This window comes from Lonchura striata, chromosome 15 (assembly GCF_046129695.1).
Source record: "Lonchura striata isolate bLonStr1 chromosome 15, bLonStr1.mat, whole genome shotgun sequence".
Classification (NCBI taxonomy): Eukaryota; Metazoa; Chordata; class Aves; order Passeriformes; family Estrildidae; genus Lonchura; species Lonchura striata.
The window spans coordinates 5,097,201-5,115,781 of NC_134617.1; the positions used below are offsets into that span (position 1 = coordinate 5,097,201).

At 43.3% G+C, this 18,581-nt stretch overlaps 1 protein-coding gene across 2 annotated transcripts; it reads left to right on the top strand.

The window, feature by feature from the left end:
• Positions 1-28: 28 nt before the first annotated feature.
• On the top strand, positions 29-17,819 carry GEMIN5 (gem nuclear organelle associated protein 5). 2 transcript variants are annotated; one of them, XM_021552140.2, is made up of 28 exons: positions 29-206; positions 352-506; positions 1,768-1,949; positions 2,282-2,433; positions 2,646-2,777; positions 3,230-3,362; positions 3,729-3,888; positions 4,486-4,698; positions 5,392-5,477; positions 5,931-6,025; positions 6,639-6,775; positions 7,927-8,000; positions 8,397-8,578; positions 8,688-8,827; positions 9,217-9,388; positions 9,615-9,842; positions 10,317-10,430; positions 10,625-10,753; positions 11,044-11,139; positions 11,423-11,560; positions 11,897-12,044; positions 12,202-12,321; positions 13,210-13,420; positions 13,964-14,221; positions 14,824-14,986; positions 15,587-16,160; positions 16,579-16,675; positions 17,228-17,819. In XM_021552140.2, exons 1-28 carry the CDS (start codon positions 29-31, stop codon positions 17,381-17,383), a joined length of 4,623 nt encoding a protein of 1,540 aa, XP_021407815.2. In that variant the 3' UTR covers positions 17,384-17,819. The 2 variants fall into 2 exon arrangements, with proteins under 2 accessions (XP_021407815.2, XP_021407816.2); XM_021552141.2 differs by having other exon boundaries at positions 2,649-2,777.
• Positions 17,820-18,581: the final 762 nt, after the last annotated feature.

Here is an 18,581-nt window from a genome sequence, read left to right on the forward strand (position 1 = left end):
GAGGGGCGGCCGGAGGGGAGCGGGGCCCATGGCGGCGGGGACGGGGACGGGGACGGGGATGGGAGTGCGGGCGCTCCCCGCCTCCCCCAACTGGTACAGCAGCCGCTGCAGCGATGCCAGCAGTGACGGCCGCCTCTTCGGCTTCGCGGCGAGGCACCGCGTCTGCCTGCTGGATGTGGCCGCCGCCGCCGCGCCCGCGTTCCACGGTACCGTCACAGCCTCCCCGGGCCCCGCGCCCGCAGGGGCTGCGGGGCCTCCCCGCCAGCGGGAACCGGGGTGGGCGGGCGGGATGCGGGAGTGTGGGCAGGCCCCGGGTGCCCCGTGACGATTGCTCCTCGCCCTCGCTGCCAGGGGAGCTCATCGGGCACACGGACAGGATCTCCGGCTTCGCCTTCTGCCACTGCCCCGGGCAGAGCAGCCTCTGCGCCAGCAGCTCGGATGACGGCAGCGTCAAGGTCTGGGACAGCGGGACCCTGTCGCCGGTGCTGGAGTACAGCCTGCACCAGGTGGGGACACGGGACACGGGCACGGGGACAGAGGACACGGGCACGGGGATACAGGACACGGGACACAAGACATGGGGACACGGGCACGGGGACAGAGGACACGGGACACAGGACACGGGCACGGGGATACAGGACACGGGACACAGGACACGGGCACGGGGATACAGGACACGGGCACGGGGACAGAGGACACGGGACACAGGACACGGGCACGGGGATACAGGACACGGGACACAAGACATGGGGACACGGGCACGGGGACAGAGGACACGGGACACAGGACACGGGACACAGGGCTCGCACTCGGAGCACGGCGAGGCTGCTTTGCCCAGAAGGGAGCTTCACGCAGGTGTGATGGAACCTGTTTGGCGCTCCTGGCCGCCTCTTTGTTCGTAGCCTGCGGCGCTGCTCATCCCCGTCGTTCGCTGCTGCTTGCCAGCACAGCTCGTGCTTTGGGCTCACTGCCTTTTAACCCTGTGGGGATTCTGAAAATTCCCACAAATTGTACTGGTTTTGGACAAGTTGCAAAAGTCAGGCCTCAGAGGCAGCAGAGCTGCGATTTTAGCTAAGCAGTAGACATAAGATTTGTCAGCAGAAAAATTATACAAGAAGTAGAAAGTAGGGACAAATAGAACAATGGTAAGTGTATTAACACTTGACTAGAATAACTCCCTAAGTTATAGAAAAGTATATTTAACGGGATATTAGGAAGTTCTAAGCTTAATAATGGAGCTCTGTGCATTGTATCTTAAGGCTTACAAGTAGGTATTGTATTCGAAATAAGCAAGCATTGTTTTAACCAATGGTATGTGTGCTTATAGTGGTTGTATAGAACTACTGTCAGTATGCTTTTGCTCTGTGTGAGTGGTCAAAAGGCTTTTAAATTAAGTTGTAATATTGAGTTCTTGGTCTGCTGCCTGGGATGTGAGCTGCTGGCATCTTCCCATTGTCATATCCATGTAATGAAGCTGATGCTGGAAAATAAACAGCTCGAGGTGCATTTGTTAGCAGTCCCAGCTCACCTAAAGTGATCTCAGTAAATTGCTGCGGCCACAGGACAGACTAAATGTGTATTTAAAGAGCTCCTGCAGCTCAGGGGTGCCCATCAGCAGCTACATCCATCTCTAAAACCTGGAAGAACAGAGGCACTCAGGGACACAGCACAGTGCTGCTGGGCACTACTCACAGATGACGTCCTGCCTGTTTCTCTGTGTTCGGTGAAGTAAAACACCTTTAAACCTTCCCAATGCTCTTTCTTCAGAATGCCATCTCAGCACTTCACTGGTCCCCTCTTGTGAAAGATCTGATTGTGTCTGGTGATGAGAAAGGTGTCATTGTTTGTTACTGGTACAACAGAAGTGACAGCCAGCAGTTCTTCCCAGAGCCCAGGACAGTTTTCTGCCTCACCTGTTCTCCTCATCATGAAAACCTGGTGGCCATTGGGTAAATGCTCATTACTTAATGTTTTTTTTTCCCTTATGTCTTGTTTTCTACTCTTCTGCAAGAATTTAATTGTGAGGTTTTGCTACGTGGCTGAAAGGTAAATTTTAAGAGGTCTTGGTGGATGTTCTTTTAGTTTTGGAGTAAAACAAATTAGAAATAACTTTTAGATTAAAAAACCTGCAAAGGCAAAGAAATCTGTGAAAATGTAATGGTCCAGCCTGGCTTCTCTGTAATAGGGTGATAGTGACCCTGGAAAGAGCCTGAAAATCACCTTGGATATTATTCCACAAGCATCCAAGAATCTCTTTATTAATTTACATCTCTGCTTTCAGCTACAAGGATGGCATGGTGGTGATAATTGATATCAGCAGGAAGAGAGAAGTTGTGCACCGGCTGAGGGGCCATGAGGATGAAATCCATTGTCTGGCCTGGTGCCCTGTGCCTGGGGAAGAGAGGTTACCTGCTTGGCAGAATGAGCTTCAGGGTATGTGAACATGATTAACAACTTGTGGAGTATTTTTTAGTTCATGTAAGTGTCCTTCTAGAGGACTGAATTTTTTACAGAATGTTAGTAATTAGCTAAGCAACTGATAAGTTCAATAAAATATGTTCTGATATAAATCAATGTAATTTTCAGCTCATTTTTATGACACTTTGATTTTTAAAGCATAATGACATGACTTCAATGCTATTCAGCAGTTCCTTCAGAAGAAGGCAAGGTTCCAAATGGGGAGCTGACACAGGACACAGCCACGAGGAAAGGTTGTTACCTGGCCTCTGGAAGCAAGGATCAAACCATACGAATATGGAGCTCTACCAGAGGCAGGAGTAAGTAAGAGATAAACACTAACAAGATGTGGAATAGCTCCTGAACTACAAATTGCCTTTGGCCAGATTCTAAGCATGGAAGACTGTGGTCCAGAATACCAATATTTTATGAGGTTAATGCATTATCATGGAAATTATTTGATAACCACTGGTAAGATAGATAATAAGGATATCAGCTGTCACAGGTAGGATTGGGAGCACCATCTGGCTGCCTCCCATATTCCCATGATAAGATCTTGCTTTTCTTTTCCTTGCTTTATAATGTTGTTGAACTCAAGACAGTTTAGGCTGAAATTTTCCATGTCAAGTGTCTGCCTAAAGCTGATTATTTTGGAAAACTCACTTCAACCTTTGTTTGTGCTGAAAGCATGGGGAATGCAATTAAAGCTGCATGCTCCCAGGACTCCTCTGTCTGTTTGAGAATTTGGATGTGGTGCCTCCTGGTCCTGCAGGTGTGATGACTCTGAAGCTGCCACCCACCAAGAGGAGAGGTGGAGCCGTGGACCCGGCGGTCAAGGAGCGCATCTGGCTCACTGTCCACTGGCCTGTTGGCCACCCCTCAGACATCGTGTCCAGTGGCTTTGGGTAAGTGGGGCAGCCAGCAGCAGCTGCAGACTCAGTTGTTCCTACTGAAGGAAGAGCTGAGTACTAAAGACATCCCCTTCTTCCTTCCTTTCCAGCGTTAGAGGAGAAAACAGGCCAAGAGTTAGAGTTCAGATGTGGAGAAAATCACTATTTGTCCCATAATTTGTCTAACAATCTGAGTATTGACTGCCAATAGCACTAATTGTGGTTTTGCCCATCTACTGGGAAAAAATGGCAGTTTTCAGGTGGAGTTTGAGTGTGTAGCTTTTAGAATTTATTACTCCTGTATACTTGCAGTATATAGTTTATATAGGGCCTGTGTTGTTCTTCTGAAGTGAAAAATTTAAATAAATTTCAATTTTGCAGAGGAGAGCTGCTCTTTTGGAATTTGACCCAGCCTGGCAAACGCAAGTGGACTCTTCTGGGATCTTCAGAAGGACAAAACCACTCCAGAATTGTGTTCAATCTCAGTTCTGTGAAGCACCAAGACAGAGAGCTCCTTTTTTCCATTTCAATGGACAGAGATGTAAGAGCCATTTAAAAATTAGCATAGGAATGCCTCTACAATGCAGCTTGAGTGAGTGAGACTAACCCTTTTAGGGCCAGTTTTTCTCTAGAAGTGGGTTTATTTTAGCACTTTATAACATCACTTCTTGCCGTTTGTTCTGAGCACAGGTTGGGTATGTTTCTGTTAGTTTATAAACTTAATCTCTTACTATGTGAGTGAATGCTTATGACATTCTGGACTTGAATTGTAAGCATTTAATGAATGGAGTTTTACACTTCTTTTCTTCTGTATTTCACTTTTAAAAGGCCTGGTTTTCCTTCTTAAATTCATTTAATTGTATAAATTAATGCACTTATTTTTTAATGGGCCTTTTTTAAAAATCTTTGGTTTTTTACAGGCAGCAGAGTGTTTCCTATTTTGAAATTGGAAGAGAAACTTAGTAAAATATATTCATTATGTCCATTCCAGTCTTGCAGCTACTGCAGCCCTGTGCCATGGAATCCTCTGGGTGCAGATCACATCCTGCCAAGCCTTGCATTTGACTCTTTGATTTCCGTGTCTTGTCAATCACTCTGTATTTAACAGAACATTCCTTGTTCCTCAAATATTCTTCAGGTGAAATGTTGGGATCTATCAACTCTGGACTGCAGCTGGACCATGCCCTCCCTTGGAGGGTTTGTCTACAGCCTTGCTTTCTCCCCCGTGGACACGGGCAGCCTCGCCATCGGGGTTGGGGACAGCATGATCCGAGTGTGGAACACTTTGTCCATCAACAACATTTATGATGTTAAAACCTTCTGGCAAAGCATAAAGTCCAAGGTTACAGCGGTAAGTGTGCCTTGGATTCCTTTTTTTTTGTCCCCTTATCTCTTTTTTTCACTCCATTTTTTTTCAAGTATGTTTTTCTCTCTCTTTCACTCTAAAGGTTTGTCCCATCTAAAATGAGATAAAGCCACCTTGTTCATTTTATACTCAATTCTTTCTGTATACAATACATTTTAGGATCTGGCAACAAGTTTTTAGACCTATTTACAATCCTAGAAGCTTGCATTTAGGTCTAGTGGAAATAAGCTGAAGCCCAGCTGGCTGTTATGTTACTTTCTCACTTTTATCCTCCTTCATGATTCTTCCTTGCTTCACCCATGGTTGCCCTTGCTCTTCTAGGAAGTTTGACAAATACAAAAAGCCAATACAACCAACATAGTTGCCTTCAGTTGGGGTCTAACCACTGGTTGGTCAAAAGCTACTGCCTGGTAAAATAGCGGGCAGCTAATTCTGTTTTGTAAAGTAGGTATAAAATAGCATTTTAATCATTTTAGTCCCTTGCATCTTATCCCATCATAACTGGAAGGGAGAAAGCCTTTGATACTCAGAGCAGAGTGATCAAATCAAGTGGCTGTGGCTGGAAGGGTGGTGTAAGGTCCTTGCTCATCAGTTTCAGTGTTTTCCTTTTGTTTATTATTTAGCAATAAAGTCTTTGTAGCTTAGGTCATTTTGTGTCTCTTTATGTTTTTCTTGCAGTTATCCTGGCATCCAACTAAGGAAGGCTGCTTGGCTTTTGGAACAGATGATGGAAAAGTTGGCATATTTGACACTTTGTCCAGCAGGTGAAAAAGTAGCTTTCAAATGCATTAGTGTCAGATCCTGCTGGTGTGTTACCACTCTGGGGTGCTGTGGTCTTTCCTAAGGGATATCTTTACTGATAGGAGTGAGATTAAATTCCAATTAGTCAAACAATTGGCTTTTCAGTGCATTTTTTCATTTTCATCATGTCTGTGAACTTCAAAGGTGCGCTTGCTTTAAGGTAAATTTAAAATGGCATGACCAGAGATCAGACTTTACCCAGGAAGACATTTTCTGGGAAGGAGGAGCAGCAGGGAGAACAATTATGTTAGAATTTTAGTAGTGTCCTACAGGAGATGTTAAAGAAAGCTTGGTTGAGCCGTGGCTTTAGAATGTTAGAGCACCTGTTGTTCCAAGTCTCTTGCTTTGATTTTATCTTCTTTTACTTTCCATTTGCTGAAATGTGACTGCCCTTGCTTCCTTATCTTCCTGCCCAGTGCTAAGAACAAGCCACCTCAGATCTCCAGCACTTACCACATGAAGACAGTGTACACATTAGCCTGGGGTCCTCCAACTCCTCCTCTGATTTCTGGTGAGTCTTGCAGCACCTTGTGACAAAGCAAGATGTCCATGCAGAGCACACAGATGCCAGGAAGCTGCTGTCCCCTCCCTTCTTAGGAAAAGGAGCTCTATTTGCTAGTGGCAATCCTTTCCAGCAGCTAAGAATGTGTTCTGCTTGAGGAGCTGTTAACAGTTTTGCAAGGGCACAAACTCTTGTGGTTTTTAAATTCTGGTACTTTCAGCAAATAGGTTTGAGTAGTGCCCCACACCTCTGGGATTGCTTCAGGGAATTACAGGCCAGGAATTTCACAGACTTCCTGTAGCAATTGCACCAAATCAAATACTGGTTCCAGAGTTTCTGCCGTTTGAACATTAGCCTTTCTTACACAACTTGGATTTTTTTCTTTTAAGGACCAAAACTTAAAGGGGATTTTATTGGTTTTGTGCTATGAGGGATTTGTTGGTAGGAATGAGAGCTCCTTTTAGAGGGTTGTACTGTGAGAATTTCCTGCTGCTGAACCACAGGCAATTGAAGGATGTATATTGCTTTTTGAAATAATGCTTTGATTTATATTGGAAGATATTAGTTCTGTGAAGAGGGATGAAGAACAGAATGTAATTAGCACTTTTTCTCTGTCGGATAGGAGAAGAAAGTGAACAGCCCTCTGTAACTTTATATAGTTGTGCTGGAGAAGGAATTGTTTTTCAGCACAATCCCTGGAAGCTTAATGGAGAAGCACATGACATCAACAAAGTCATCAGAGACACCAATTCAATCAAAGTGAGTATGAATTTGAGGGGTTTTATGGATTCATGGTAACCATGCCACAGTTTCCATGGCCTTGTAGTTGTAAGTTTCTGATTTTGCCTTTTTGATGTATCTGTAACAAAAAAACTTTGTCCACAGTCCTCAGTGTCCACAGGTGAACTTCGGTGACACTGACTCAAACTATTTAAAGAGTTTATATATTTGTGTCTGAAGAGGGTGGTTGGTATTTTTTTTTCTCCTGTGTCAATAAGGCACATCTTTTTCTGGAATCAGTTGCTTAATTTTCTACACTGTGATTTACTTGGGAAAGGTAAATGGAGGGTAGAGTTTGTGCTTAGAATTGTGTACGGCTGTTTAAAATAATAAGAGATTTCCAGATTCAAAACACTTGAAATTTTATCCTGAATATATCCTGGCTTAGACCATGTGGTAGGCATGCATGAGTTATTTACCTCAATTCCTTTAATTCCCTTGCTTTGACCATGAACTTTTTAAAACAAACTTTTCATTAAAAAAAACCATGTTTTTGCAGGAGGCTGTTCCATTGATACTGCAGCCAGTGCAGAGTGGCTGGTGATCACCGAGTACCTTCTCAAGTGTGATCAGTCATTTCTTAGTTGAAAGTATAAAATAAGTGAAGTGGGTTGGATCTTCAGTTCATTCAAGTCAGCTGAAGTCAGTCCAAGGGTATTGATTTGTATCACTTGGGTTTTGGCTTCTTCCTTGAGTTAAGACTCTCTGGGGTTTAAGAGTAATGTCAGAGGCGTTGAATGATCATACTGAGGCATCTGAGTTTTAAATTGTAAGTTGCTTTTCTCTGAATTCAAATGAATAGGGATAATTATATGTAAACTTTGATTTCTTTTGAAGTGTGAAAGAATTTGCTTGCAATGTCTGGTGCTTTCTAAGGAGTGTAAGGACATGAAACATCAATGCCCTACTGTAATCCAGACAAAACTTCAAAATATTTCTCAGAACTAAACCAAGCATTGGTTCTTGCGTCAGTTATTTCAGTCTTAATTGCTCAGGTTTATGTCACTGTTACAAAAGCAATGGACACTTTTATGACTCTTCATTTTGCAGACTAATTGCAGCTCTGTCCAGTTGCCAGCTGGATTTGAGATTTAAGACTTTTAGGCAATAATTGTGTCTTCTTTCTGCAGCACAAGCTGCCTGCCCGTACAGAGGTCAGCTGGAAACCAGATGGCAAACTCCTGGCTCTTGGCAATGAGGATGGGTATGTCCCACTTGTGGGTAAAGGTGCTGGCTGTGCTGATCTTGACTGCAGTCACTGTGGTGAAGCAAAAGTACTTTTTGTTGCCCTGGTTTGTCTCTGTTCTTTCACTGCTGATGTATTTGAATCATGATAATATAGAATTCCCTTCTGTTATTTATTGTAGCTGCTCTTGGCATAGAGGATCCTCATTATCACATTAAATTCTATTTCAAGGATCCACTCATGGTAGACATGCACTTTTGCTGATCAGTGAAACCAGGGTTTAAGCTGAATCCAGAAAGCACAAACTCAGTTACTCTTAATTCGCATGCTCCAATTCTGCTCATGCTAGATAACAAAAATGTTCCCATTTTCACCAACTACTGAAATTCTTACACTGTTGTTCTTATATTTCAGCTCAATTGAAATATTTCAGGCACCAAACTTGAAGTTGCTCTGCACTATCCAGCAGCATCACAAACTGATCAATGCCATTCGTTGGCACCATGAGCATGGGACCCAGCCAGAGCTGAGTTACTTGATAGCTTCAGGCTCCATCAATGCCACCATTTATGTGCATAATCTGAAGAGTGTTGTAGGTAACAGTTTGCAGATTATATTCCAAATCTTGGCATCTTTTTTTGTTTGTTTGTTTATTTCTGTTTTGTCTTTCTGGCCGTCCTTAATAATTTTTATTTTTTCTTTCAGAGAACTCTTCAGAAAATCCTCTGACAATAACAGAGCCTTTTCGAACTCTGGCTGGGCACACAGCTAAAATCACAAGTCTTTCTTGGAGCCCCCACCATGAGGGAAGATTGGTGTCTGCTTGCTATGATGGCACTGCACAGGTATTTGTTCAGAGCACCTCAGAATTGTATTTCAAATCATCCATTCCACAGCTGATCAAAGAGCAAAACTTGGTTTGTGTTGACGCGCTTCAAGTTTATCCTTGCTAACCATCTGCTCATTCTGGATACGTGATATGCAGATTATTGTGATTTGTGAATTGATTTGTAAGTCTAGTCATTAAGGTTTTCCTATTAGCATTTTTGGATCCTTAGAAAAGAAAGATGTTTTGCAGCTGTATCAGCGCAGATAAAGGAAGTGCATGTTGGTGTTTGAAATGCCCCTGCAAAATCCAAAAAGAGAAGTTCCCACCTGTGCAAATCATGAGAAAATGCAGAGTATTAGGTGCAGAAGTGACTTTGAGTGATTGCATTTCCTTCTTGTTGCCAAGGTGTGGGATGTGATGAAGGAAGAGCCACTCTGCAACTACCGAGGGCACCAGGGCCGCCTGCTGAGTGTGCAATGGTCACCAGTGGATCCAGATTGTGTTTATACAGGAGCAGATGATTTTTCTGTTCACAAATGGCACATCTCCAAGCAGGAACACACACGGCCTCCTCAGGGTGAGTGTATTCTAACAGAAGATCTTCCCTGAAGGTAATGTTGGAGCTGGGACGTGGGGAGTTGCCGTGTTGAAATGATGCAAATTCTTGTGCTGAGTTCCAAACCTACCTCTTCCTCTTCAGGAATAAACTGTGTCTAGGTTTAAATTGAGTGTCCTTACTTGGAAACTAAACATTGATCCTGAAATATGGGCAGTTAATACACTAAAACTTGCACCTTTTACAGGCAAAAAGAGTATAGAATTAGAGAAGAAAAGAAGTATACAGCCAAAAGTCAAAGCCAAGAAGAAGAAAAAGCCTGTAGGCAAGAGCCCAGGCAAGCAGGATGCAAATGATGCCATGAATGGAGATGACAGCATGAAGGAAATGCTGCTGGAGGAAAATGGAGTGTCAGACCACGAAGGAGACAAAGAAGTTCAGGAGGCAGAGTTGGCTGATAAAGTCTCTGTGACTGGTAATAATCAGATCATGTTAATTCAGTGTTTCCCAGACTGTTCAGCACTCAGAGCATCACCAAGTTTAATTTTAATGCAGATTTTCACATTGTTTGCTTTTACTGAAATTGTCCACTGAAGGAAAAAGGCTCTAGAATGCCTTTTATAATTTTCTAAACTAGTCTGGGACTTAACTGTCTTCAGATAACAAGATTTTGGCCTCATGGACAGAATTACTATGTTTGGCTTGAAACAATGTCATTTTTGATCAGCATTGATAGATCTTATAATACTGATGGATCCTCATTAGTGTCTCTTGACATTTAGCCTTCTAAAAAAACAGTTCTTTGTTTTCTTCATATTTCCTTTCCCTAAAAAGCTGTTAAGTTCTATGGCAGAGCAAAGCTTGGTTTCTGTGTATTTCAAAATTATGTAACAGAATGTGAATGTGTATGCATTTCCATTCATTGCTTTGCCTTTTTTTTAAATCACAGTGTCCAGGGATAAATCTTCATCTGCATGTGATTATTCTTCATTCAGCTTGCCAAAGCCTTTTGTGACCCAGAAAGCTGCTCCTGTGAAAAAGGATACACCAAAAGAGAAACCAAGTTAGTATGTTTCAGGCATTTTTAACAGTCCTATATCAAGGCAGAGTTCCCCATTCTAGACGTGTTTGACTGCAGCTTCCCTTCCTATTTGACACCTAATTAATGCCAGAGAAAGAAAAGGGTGCTTTTGAAATAATTTGAGGGGTTCTGCTGTAACTGCAGCAGCAGTGACTAAAATGTGTCTGATTTTTCAGCTCCTGATGCCTCTCTGAAGAAGAGGAAGCCTCGTTCTATTCTGCCCTTCAGCACATTAATGGATCACAGATCAAAAGAAGAATTGCATCAGGACTGCTTGAGGCTGGCTGCATGTCTGAAAACTAAAGGTATCAGTATAAAATTTAAAATACTTAAGAGTCAGGTAATCAAAATCAAGTGTCCAGGGACTTGACTTCAACCACAGCACATTTTTTTAAATCCTCACCTTTATCAAAGAGTGTGACTTGGTGTGGTATCAACATTAGATCTGAGTGTTGACCAGCAAATTATTAAATCTGCTGTACAGGAGAGAAAGACAGAAGTATTTACCAGCACTTGAGTGGTGCAGTGACTTGGCACATTCTAGTTCCCAGTTTTGTGTCAAATCCTAAATATTCATTCTTCTTATCTGGTTTAGATAATAACAAAGATGTGTCCCCTGACCTCAAGGATTGCATCCACCTGGGGCTGTTCACAGACAGGGATTCTCTGCACAAGATGATTGATATGGAAGGTAAGTAGCATAAAGAATATGTCCACTCTAACTGTTATATTCAAGTAGAAAACAAATTGGGGAAGATGCTTGAGTTTTCTTTACTGTGGATTACAGTCTAGGATTAAGAATGCAGCTCTCTGTGAGAAGAATATACATCTTTTTCCCAGATGGTTTTTAAACCTTTCAGATGCAAACCTGCTTCATCTGAAGCTTGAATGATTTCCCTTTTGCCAAGCTATTTTTGTGTGACAAATGATGCTATTGCACTCATGCTGATGGGAAGTGTGTTTGCTTCCAACAGGAAAGCACCACTTGGAGAATGGGCACGCAGAGCTCTTCCAGCAGCTCATGCTATGGAAAGGAGACATGAAGAGTGTCCTGCAGGCAGCTGCTGAGAGGGGGGAGCTCACAGACCAGCTCGTAGCCATGTCACCCATGGGTATGTTTGCTCTTGCACCACATGAACTGGTGGAATAGGCTGCCAAGGGTCCCCTCATTCTGGTGATTCTGGACAGAAACTCAGGAATTAGTCCTTTGTGAGATGATTAGCAGTCCTTACAGCATGCTACAGTTAAGTTACTTTACTGGCTGTGAAGTCCTGCAGTCATATTCAAGTCTTAGTTTTGCCCTGCTTCATTGATTTGTGTTATGATGGTTAAGAAATAGAAACTAACCTGGGGCAGAGAGATACATGTTGAAGAAACCAGTGATGGTATCACACAGGAATTCTGCAGTCATAAAACTGTTTCCAATAGTGTTGCCTTCTCTTTTGCAGTTGGCTACCAGGCCTGGGTTTGGACAGTGGAAGCCTTTGCCAAGCAGCTGTGTTTTCAGGAGCAATATGTGAAGGCTGCCTCCCATCTCCTGTCCATCCATAAAGTCTATGAGGCTATCGAGCTCCTGAAAGTGAACAATTTTTACAGGTTGCTGTATATTTATGTTTAACATTCTATCTGGGTTTTGGTGGGTTTTTTTTTGTTTTTTGTTTTTTGGGGTTTTTTTTGTGGGGTAGATTGAGCATTTTGATTCTCTCTTTGCACACAGATTAACTTTTCTGTCTGGTTTCCCTATGTGCATTAGGGAAGCAATTGTAATGGCTAAGGCCAGGCTGCGACCGGAAGATCCAGTTCTGAAGGACCTCTACACCAGCTGGGCAGCTCTGCTGGAGAAAGATGGTCATTATTCCATGGCTGCCAAATGGTGAGTGCTGCTGGGGAGAAGACAGAATTGGTTCCATGCCTCAAACAAATTGGATTCTTGGTTTTGTAGCAGTTGGAATCTGTTAACTGGCCTGGTCATTGGTTGTCTGAGCTGCTTTCTGAGCCTGATCTCACTAAATTTCCACTAATGTAGGTAGGAAGGAGAAGCTCCAGAGAGCAGATCAAAGCAGAAAGTCCAAATGCCATGTTACATGTAGAGCCATCACTTTCCACAGACATTACTGGCAGTTTTTGAAAGCTAGTTTAGCAAGTCTAAGATTAGGTTGTCTACAAAAAGCCTTTGTGAGATTTCCAACTTTTCCACTGGAATCATGCAGTGCAGCAGTCCATCTTGAGCTTCTTGAAGCCTTAGCTAATATTCTGGTCATTGGGTTATCTTGCTCCAGCTGGAGTGTTTTAACTTTGTGACTACCAAAATTACTAATACCTCATTAAATATTTTGAATGGAGTAGTGTCCTCTGCTTGATGCTGATTTCAGTTCTGGCATTTTTGTGGGTATCACACTTCTGAAAGGATTTGAATGAAACCTAGTAGGGGTTTGTTTCCCACTAGGGACAAACAGCTGCATATAACTTTTGTCTCCTGAATCTGTTTCTTTTTATTGCTCATCCAAGCCACTTGTGGCATGCAGACCACCAGAGATTTCAGTCCTGACTTTAAGGCTGTGTGACTTCCCCTTTGTGGCTTTGTATCAGATTGTTCACCATATGTCTGTAGTAAACTTTGATAAGAAAAAGTGGTGAGAGCTCTGAGAACCTGTGGAAAATCCAGGCTCATCCTCATCTGTGTATTTGTGCTACTGTGTTGCAATACAATTCAAAAACTATTTTAGTACCAATCAACTTGTTTTGCTTTTATCTTTTTCAGTTATTTGGGAGCTTCCTCACCCTATGATGCAGTCAAAGTGTTGTCAAAAAAGGGGGATGTGGCATCTCTTAAAACTGCTGCTGAGCTTGCTCAGATATCTGGGGAGGAGGAGTTGTCAGCAACTTTGTCTTTGAGATGTGCCCAAGACCTGCTATTATCCAGGAACTGGGTGGGAGCTCAGGAAGTCCTTCAGCAGCATAAAACTTTATTTGTGAGTTTGGTCCTTTCCTTTCCTTTCCTTTCCACCTTCTTCAGTGTTGTCTCTCTCCAGATTGACATAATTTGGCACCACTTCCCATTTTTTAATAGTCCGCAGGTGCTCCTTTAGGCTGGTTTTGCCTCAAAATATTTTTCTAGGAGTACATTGGGTGGCCCTATGGCATGGCCATGGTAGGGATGCATGTAGACTCTGTGCTTGTGATATGGGAGGTTGTAGAGAAAAGTGGGATTCTTCTTTTAATTGTAATACTGATCATAAGAAGAAAGAAGTACTTGCTTTTTGCATTAAAGGAACAAACGAGCCAACTGGAAGTCCAGCTGCTGGAGGCTTAAATTTGAAATGTTTTTGTGGACTGAGAAGCACATGGATACCTTGGTTTGCTCTGAGGTTTCCTTCTGATTTCCCTTAGGCTCTATCACCAAGAATCTGCCACCAGGCATGATGTTCTGAGTCACTCTACCTGCTGTGGTCAGCAGGGGATTGTTTTTCTTGTTGCAACAGCTCAGTGCTTGTTTATTTTCCTCCTTGTTAAAGGGACAAAGACTGGTTTTCTGCCTGAACGAAGTGCTCTGCAGCTGCCTCAGTGAGAGGAATCCCTGTGAGCGAAAGAGTGCCGTGCCCCCCTCTTACCACAGCTGGGAGCTCAACAGAGAGGCCCCATTTTTTGACATGGTGACAGAAGTGTGGCAGAATGTGCTGGGCATGGACACCACTGAGAAAGCCACATGTGCACAGGAGCAGCTTCGCAGGATTGAGCATCCTCCTTCAACCAGCAACACACACCCAAAGCAGGTAAATGGATTTTGATATGTGCAGGCACAAAACATTACTTGGAGATGGGCAGTAAAGCCAGCCACTCTGTGGTGTTGCAGCAGCCATTCCCAGGGAAGTGATGTCTGCACCCTGCTGCAGGATGGAGTTTTAGTCTGGGAGAGAGATGATCAGCCTATGGGACAACTTTGTGTAGCCACCAGTTTCTGTGTAGGGTAAGAACTGACATAGGGTGTTTGGGGTCAGCACTGAGGTCACTGAGATGTGATGGACAGAGTAGTCTCAGCAATGACTCAGAGTTTGTGTTGGAGGTAGGGCTGCTTGTTGTCAAATTAGTTGGCAAGGTCTGTCCATAGACTTGTTCTCCTGCAGCTCTTCTCTGTGACCACAGTGAGTCACTGCTCCCACTTCTCATCTGTTTACTAAGACACAGGCAAACACAGTGGCTGATTTTACAGCTCCAGGTGATGTAGAAATGCTCTATCTCCTGCTGAAGGAGATTTTATAAATTGCATTGTCACTAAAATTGCTTTTGGTGAAGTCATGTGCTTCTGGGCTCTTCCACAGTTGTCATAAGCTCACACTTTGCAATGAAACTATTAACTCTCTGTTGCTCCCTTTAGGTGCTTTTCCATATCTCCCATGACCTGGCCCTCGCAGCCCTGAGCTGTCACTTGGGTACGTGGGATGAGGCAGTGAAAAGTATTCTTGGGGCTGTGACCCGCAGTTTTGATGCTGGGAATTTCACTCTGATGCAAGAGATTTGCAGTATCATCCTTCCTGAGGGTGAGTCTCTCCTTCTGGCTCTTCTGGCACTGACAGGGCTCTTTCCTGCCAGCACAGCTGTGTACATTAATGTTCCTAGGCTAAATAATGTCTGGAAGCAGCAAGACATAGGCATATCTGTGGAAGCTTGTGGAATTTGGCAAGTGCAAAGGCCACTGGGCAATGAAAATTCCTGACTGTGGAAGGAAGCTCAGCTGTGTCACTTGGTGTGAGTGATGTAGGAAACAGTGAATTCTCTTCTGTGAGGGAGACATAAGAACGCTGTTTTCATTTCACATCACAGCAACACATACACCAGCTTGTCCTCTATTCTCTTTAGGTTATGCAGTGCATTTAGTTTGTGGCTTGTGATTATGTGACTCTTGTGCTTTACAGCTTGAGGCCAAGGAAATTTGTTTTAGCTGATAAGAACATTTTAGCTAGAACAGAGTATTGTGTTCACAAAGACGCCAAAGATGTTTTTGTTTTCATAGTTTGTGCACTGCTCTGCCAGCATCTTGAGTAAATCCCTGATTAGGGTTTCCAGGTTCATTTACCAGATTCTGCTCATTGTCTTTGGAAAGTTCCATGAATTATTTGTAATCCTTTTCTGATTATTAGGCTGTGATGACCTGAAAAACAAACTGGACAGCACAAATTCTCAGAGTATGGATGCCTGCAGGAGTCTGGAGGGCTTTGTGGCTTACAGACTGCTCTATGACCTGTGGTGGCACCCACCCAAAGACTCCCTTGGCCTGCAGAAGGCTGTGTTGGGTGCTGTGCTATGTCCCAGTGAACAGACAGCTCTTGAGAAGAGCTGTATTTCAGGTGACCAGTCCCCTGAAGAAACAGTTCAAAGTGCAGCTGAGATGGGTGAAAATCTCTGCAGTACAGCTGAAGTTCCTAAGAGTGAGACACAGAGTGACTCAAGAACTGATTTAGTCCATGTGGCAGACAGACAGTCAAAACTGAAGGGTTGCCAAGTGCTCCTTTCAGGAGAGATGGCTGCTTTGCAGAACACCCAGAGAGACATAGCTGAGGTCCAGGAGACTTTAGCAGAAATGATCCGCCAGCATCAGCAGCAGAGGAACAATCTCCAGGAAAACACAAATGGAAACACCCAAGGAAGCAACCTGGAACAGAGTTCAGAGACTGAATCAGACAAACCATGCTCTGACAGCAACGAGATGAATTGGTAAGACTCAGCACAGGGATGAGTGTGTCAAAAAGTGTTGCTCTTTTGTGTGTTTGTGCGAGAAATTTCTTGTTTTGCCTGGACTGCCTCTAATCTCTGGCCCATCATCCAGGAACACTTGAATATACAGCTCAGAAATCCTGCATTTCCCCTGGGCTGAACCACCACATGCATAAGCTCAGTGCAGCTGAGTATTTCTGTGATGCATGAGGTGTTACAGAAATAAACAGGGCAGCTTGAAAAAGGGAGGGTAATGAAAAGACTAAGCATGATCTAAGAACATTGGTTTGGGACTTTGGCAAGAACAAGCTAGAGCATAAAACACTCAGCCAGTTCTCCTCTGTGCTCCTTGTCCAGGGGGGAGGCTACAGTTACCTAACAAAAGAGTTACTCATGACACCTGCTCTTCTCTTGGCAGCAAAGATGAAGCAAAGCAACCGGTCACACTCCCTGAGCTCACAAAGCAGCTTCTGAAAGCGAAGCAGAAATTAGCTGAATTCCCAGACAATTTAAAGGTAAGTTTTCAGAAGAGCCATTGCAGTTCTGAAAAAAGTCATTCTGTAAGGGCAGCCTTACCACAGAATCCCTTTCAAACAGAAAGGATCAGTGGCATTCCTTGTGATCCAGTGGCAGTTTTGAGGGAGAACTGACACATGGCAGCAGGGTGTGTTTTTCTTTCAAGTATCATTTTCCCCATGCAATTGGAAAGCACAGCTAAAGCTACTGTGTGGCAGAACTCAATGACATATCCTGTATGGATCATCCCATGCATTTTAAGAGTAATCCCTTGCTACTCATGTACGAAAAAAAAATTATGAACAATGAAATCAAACATTTAAGCTATAAAATGACCTCTATAGATTAGGAACTGTAGAAAGTACACATCACACTTTCAAACACATGTAACCATGGTGATTGGGCAAGAGGGGGCAAACGTGGATAAATGTGAATAGAAAACGCACCTGTTCTGAGAATGCTACAAAGCAGTATCTTTACAGAGCTGCCTGATTATGTTGAACAGCTGTAATATAAACTGCAGACATCACCTCATGATCCTTTTTTTGCAGGTCTTCCCATTCCCTGACGTGCTGGAGTGCTGCCTTGTGCTCCTGCACCTTGGATCCCAGTGTCCTCCTGAGCTGCAGGAAGAGGCTCTGGCTCTCCTTAGGAAACACGGTGGTGCTGGTGTTTACAAAAAGGGTGGCAGGAGCTTCCTGACATGACATTTGGAGACCAACCTGTCTCCCTTGAGCTGCCTCCAGCTACTTAACACTAAGGCTGCTCTTTCTTCAAGTGAAGGCTTCTTTTGATGGCTGTGGCTGTTACTGATACAAACTGTCAACTTTATACACATCCACATGTGCTCATACTTATTTAAGGAGACTGTTAGAAAACTGAAAAGCAGTAGAGCGAACTGTTATAACTGATTTTTGTATAGTTTTTTATTTGTTGGACACTATGCTAATGAAAGCTCTTGCTATTTACATGCAAGAGAAGGTTTTGAGCAGCTGTGTAGTCTTTCAGCAGAGGAGGAAAAGTAGCTGCCCTCAGGAAAATCAATGGTTTCTGTAAGCAAACTGACCCTTAGGCCAGTATTGTCCTAAAAAGCATTGTGAGTTTATTTTCTCTCCTTTAAATAAAGTCTTCTACCACCATGAATTGGTATTTAATTTAATGTATAGAAATGAGTTCTCTAGAATGGTACTATTCCAGAAAGTGCCAAAACCAATCCTGGATTTTGCAGTCTTGAACATGCAGTATTTTGACCAGTCATACAGCTTACTTAGAGGCTTTGTTAGAAAAAGTAACTTCTATGAAAGGCACAAGTGTGCATAAGCTTCATTGAACACAGCATCTGTCTTAGTAATTTTTAAAGCAAGGTTTTAAATGTATGGGTATGCTTCATGAATTTAGAAAGATTCAAGTACAGTAAAGATTATTGTTTAAGAATTAAAAGTATGGATTTTTTAGATCAAAAGCTGTTCCACATTCTTCCAGCCAAAATGCAAACTCAATCCTGACAGATTTCCTGCTTCAAGCTGAGTAAACCCTCAGAACAACTTCAAGAGCAGCAGGTGAAAGCCAGGGGTTAGACTGAAACAAGATCCTGCTGTAGATGCGTTGCCACCAATTTGCATTTGCTAAATTCTGTACAAAGCTCCTGAAAACCAGGCGGGGGAGCCAGTGCTTAACCAAAATGCCTTCCTGCACTTAGAGCAGCAACCACTGCAGTTTAGATGGAGCAGAAAACTTGACACACGTTTGTCCCTTTAAGTGGCCACTCTGCAGTGCAGGAATACTGCACCAGACTGAGCTGTGCTGAGAGAGCAGCAGGGAGAGAATAAAACTCAGCTCTTCAGGTCAGCTTTCCTCAGCTACTGCACAATAAGCTCAAAGACATTTTACTAAGAGCTACCCCAG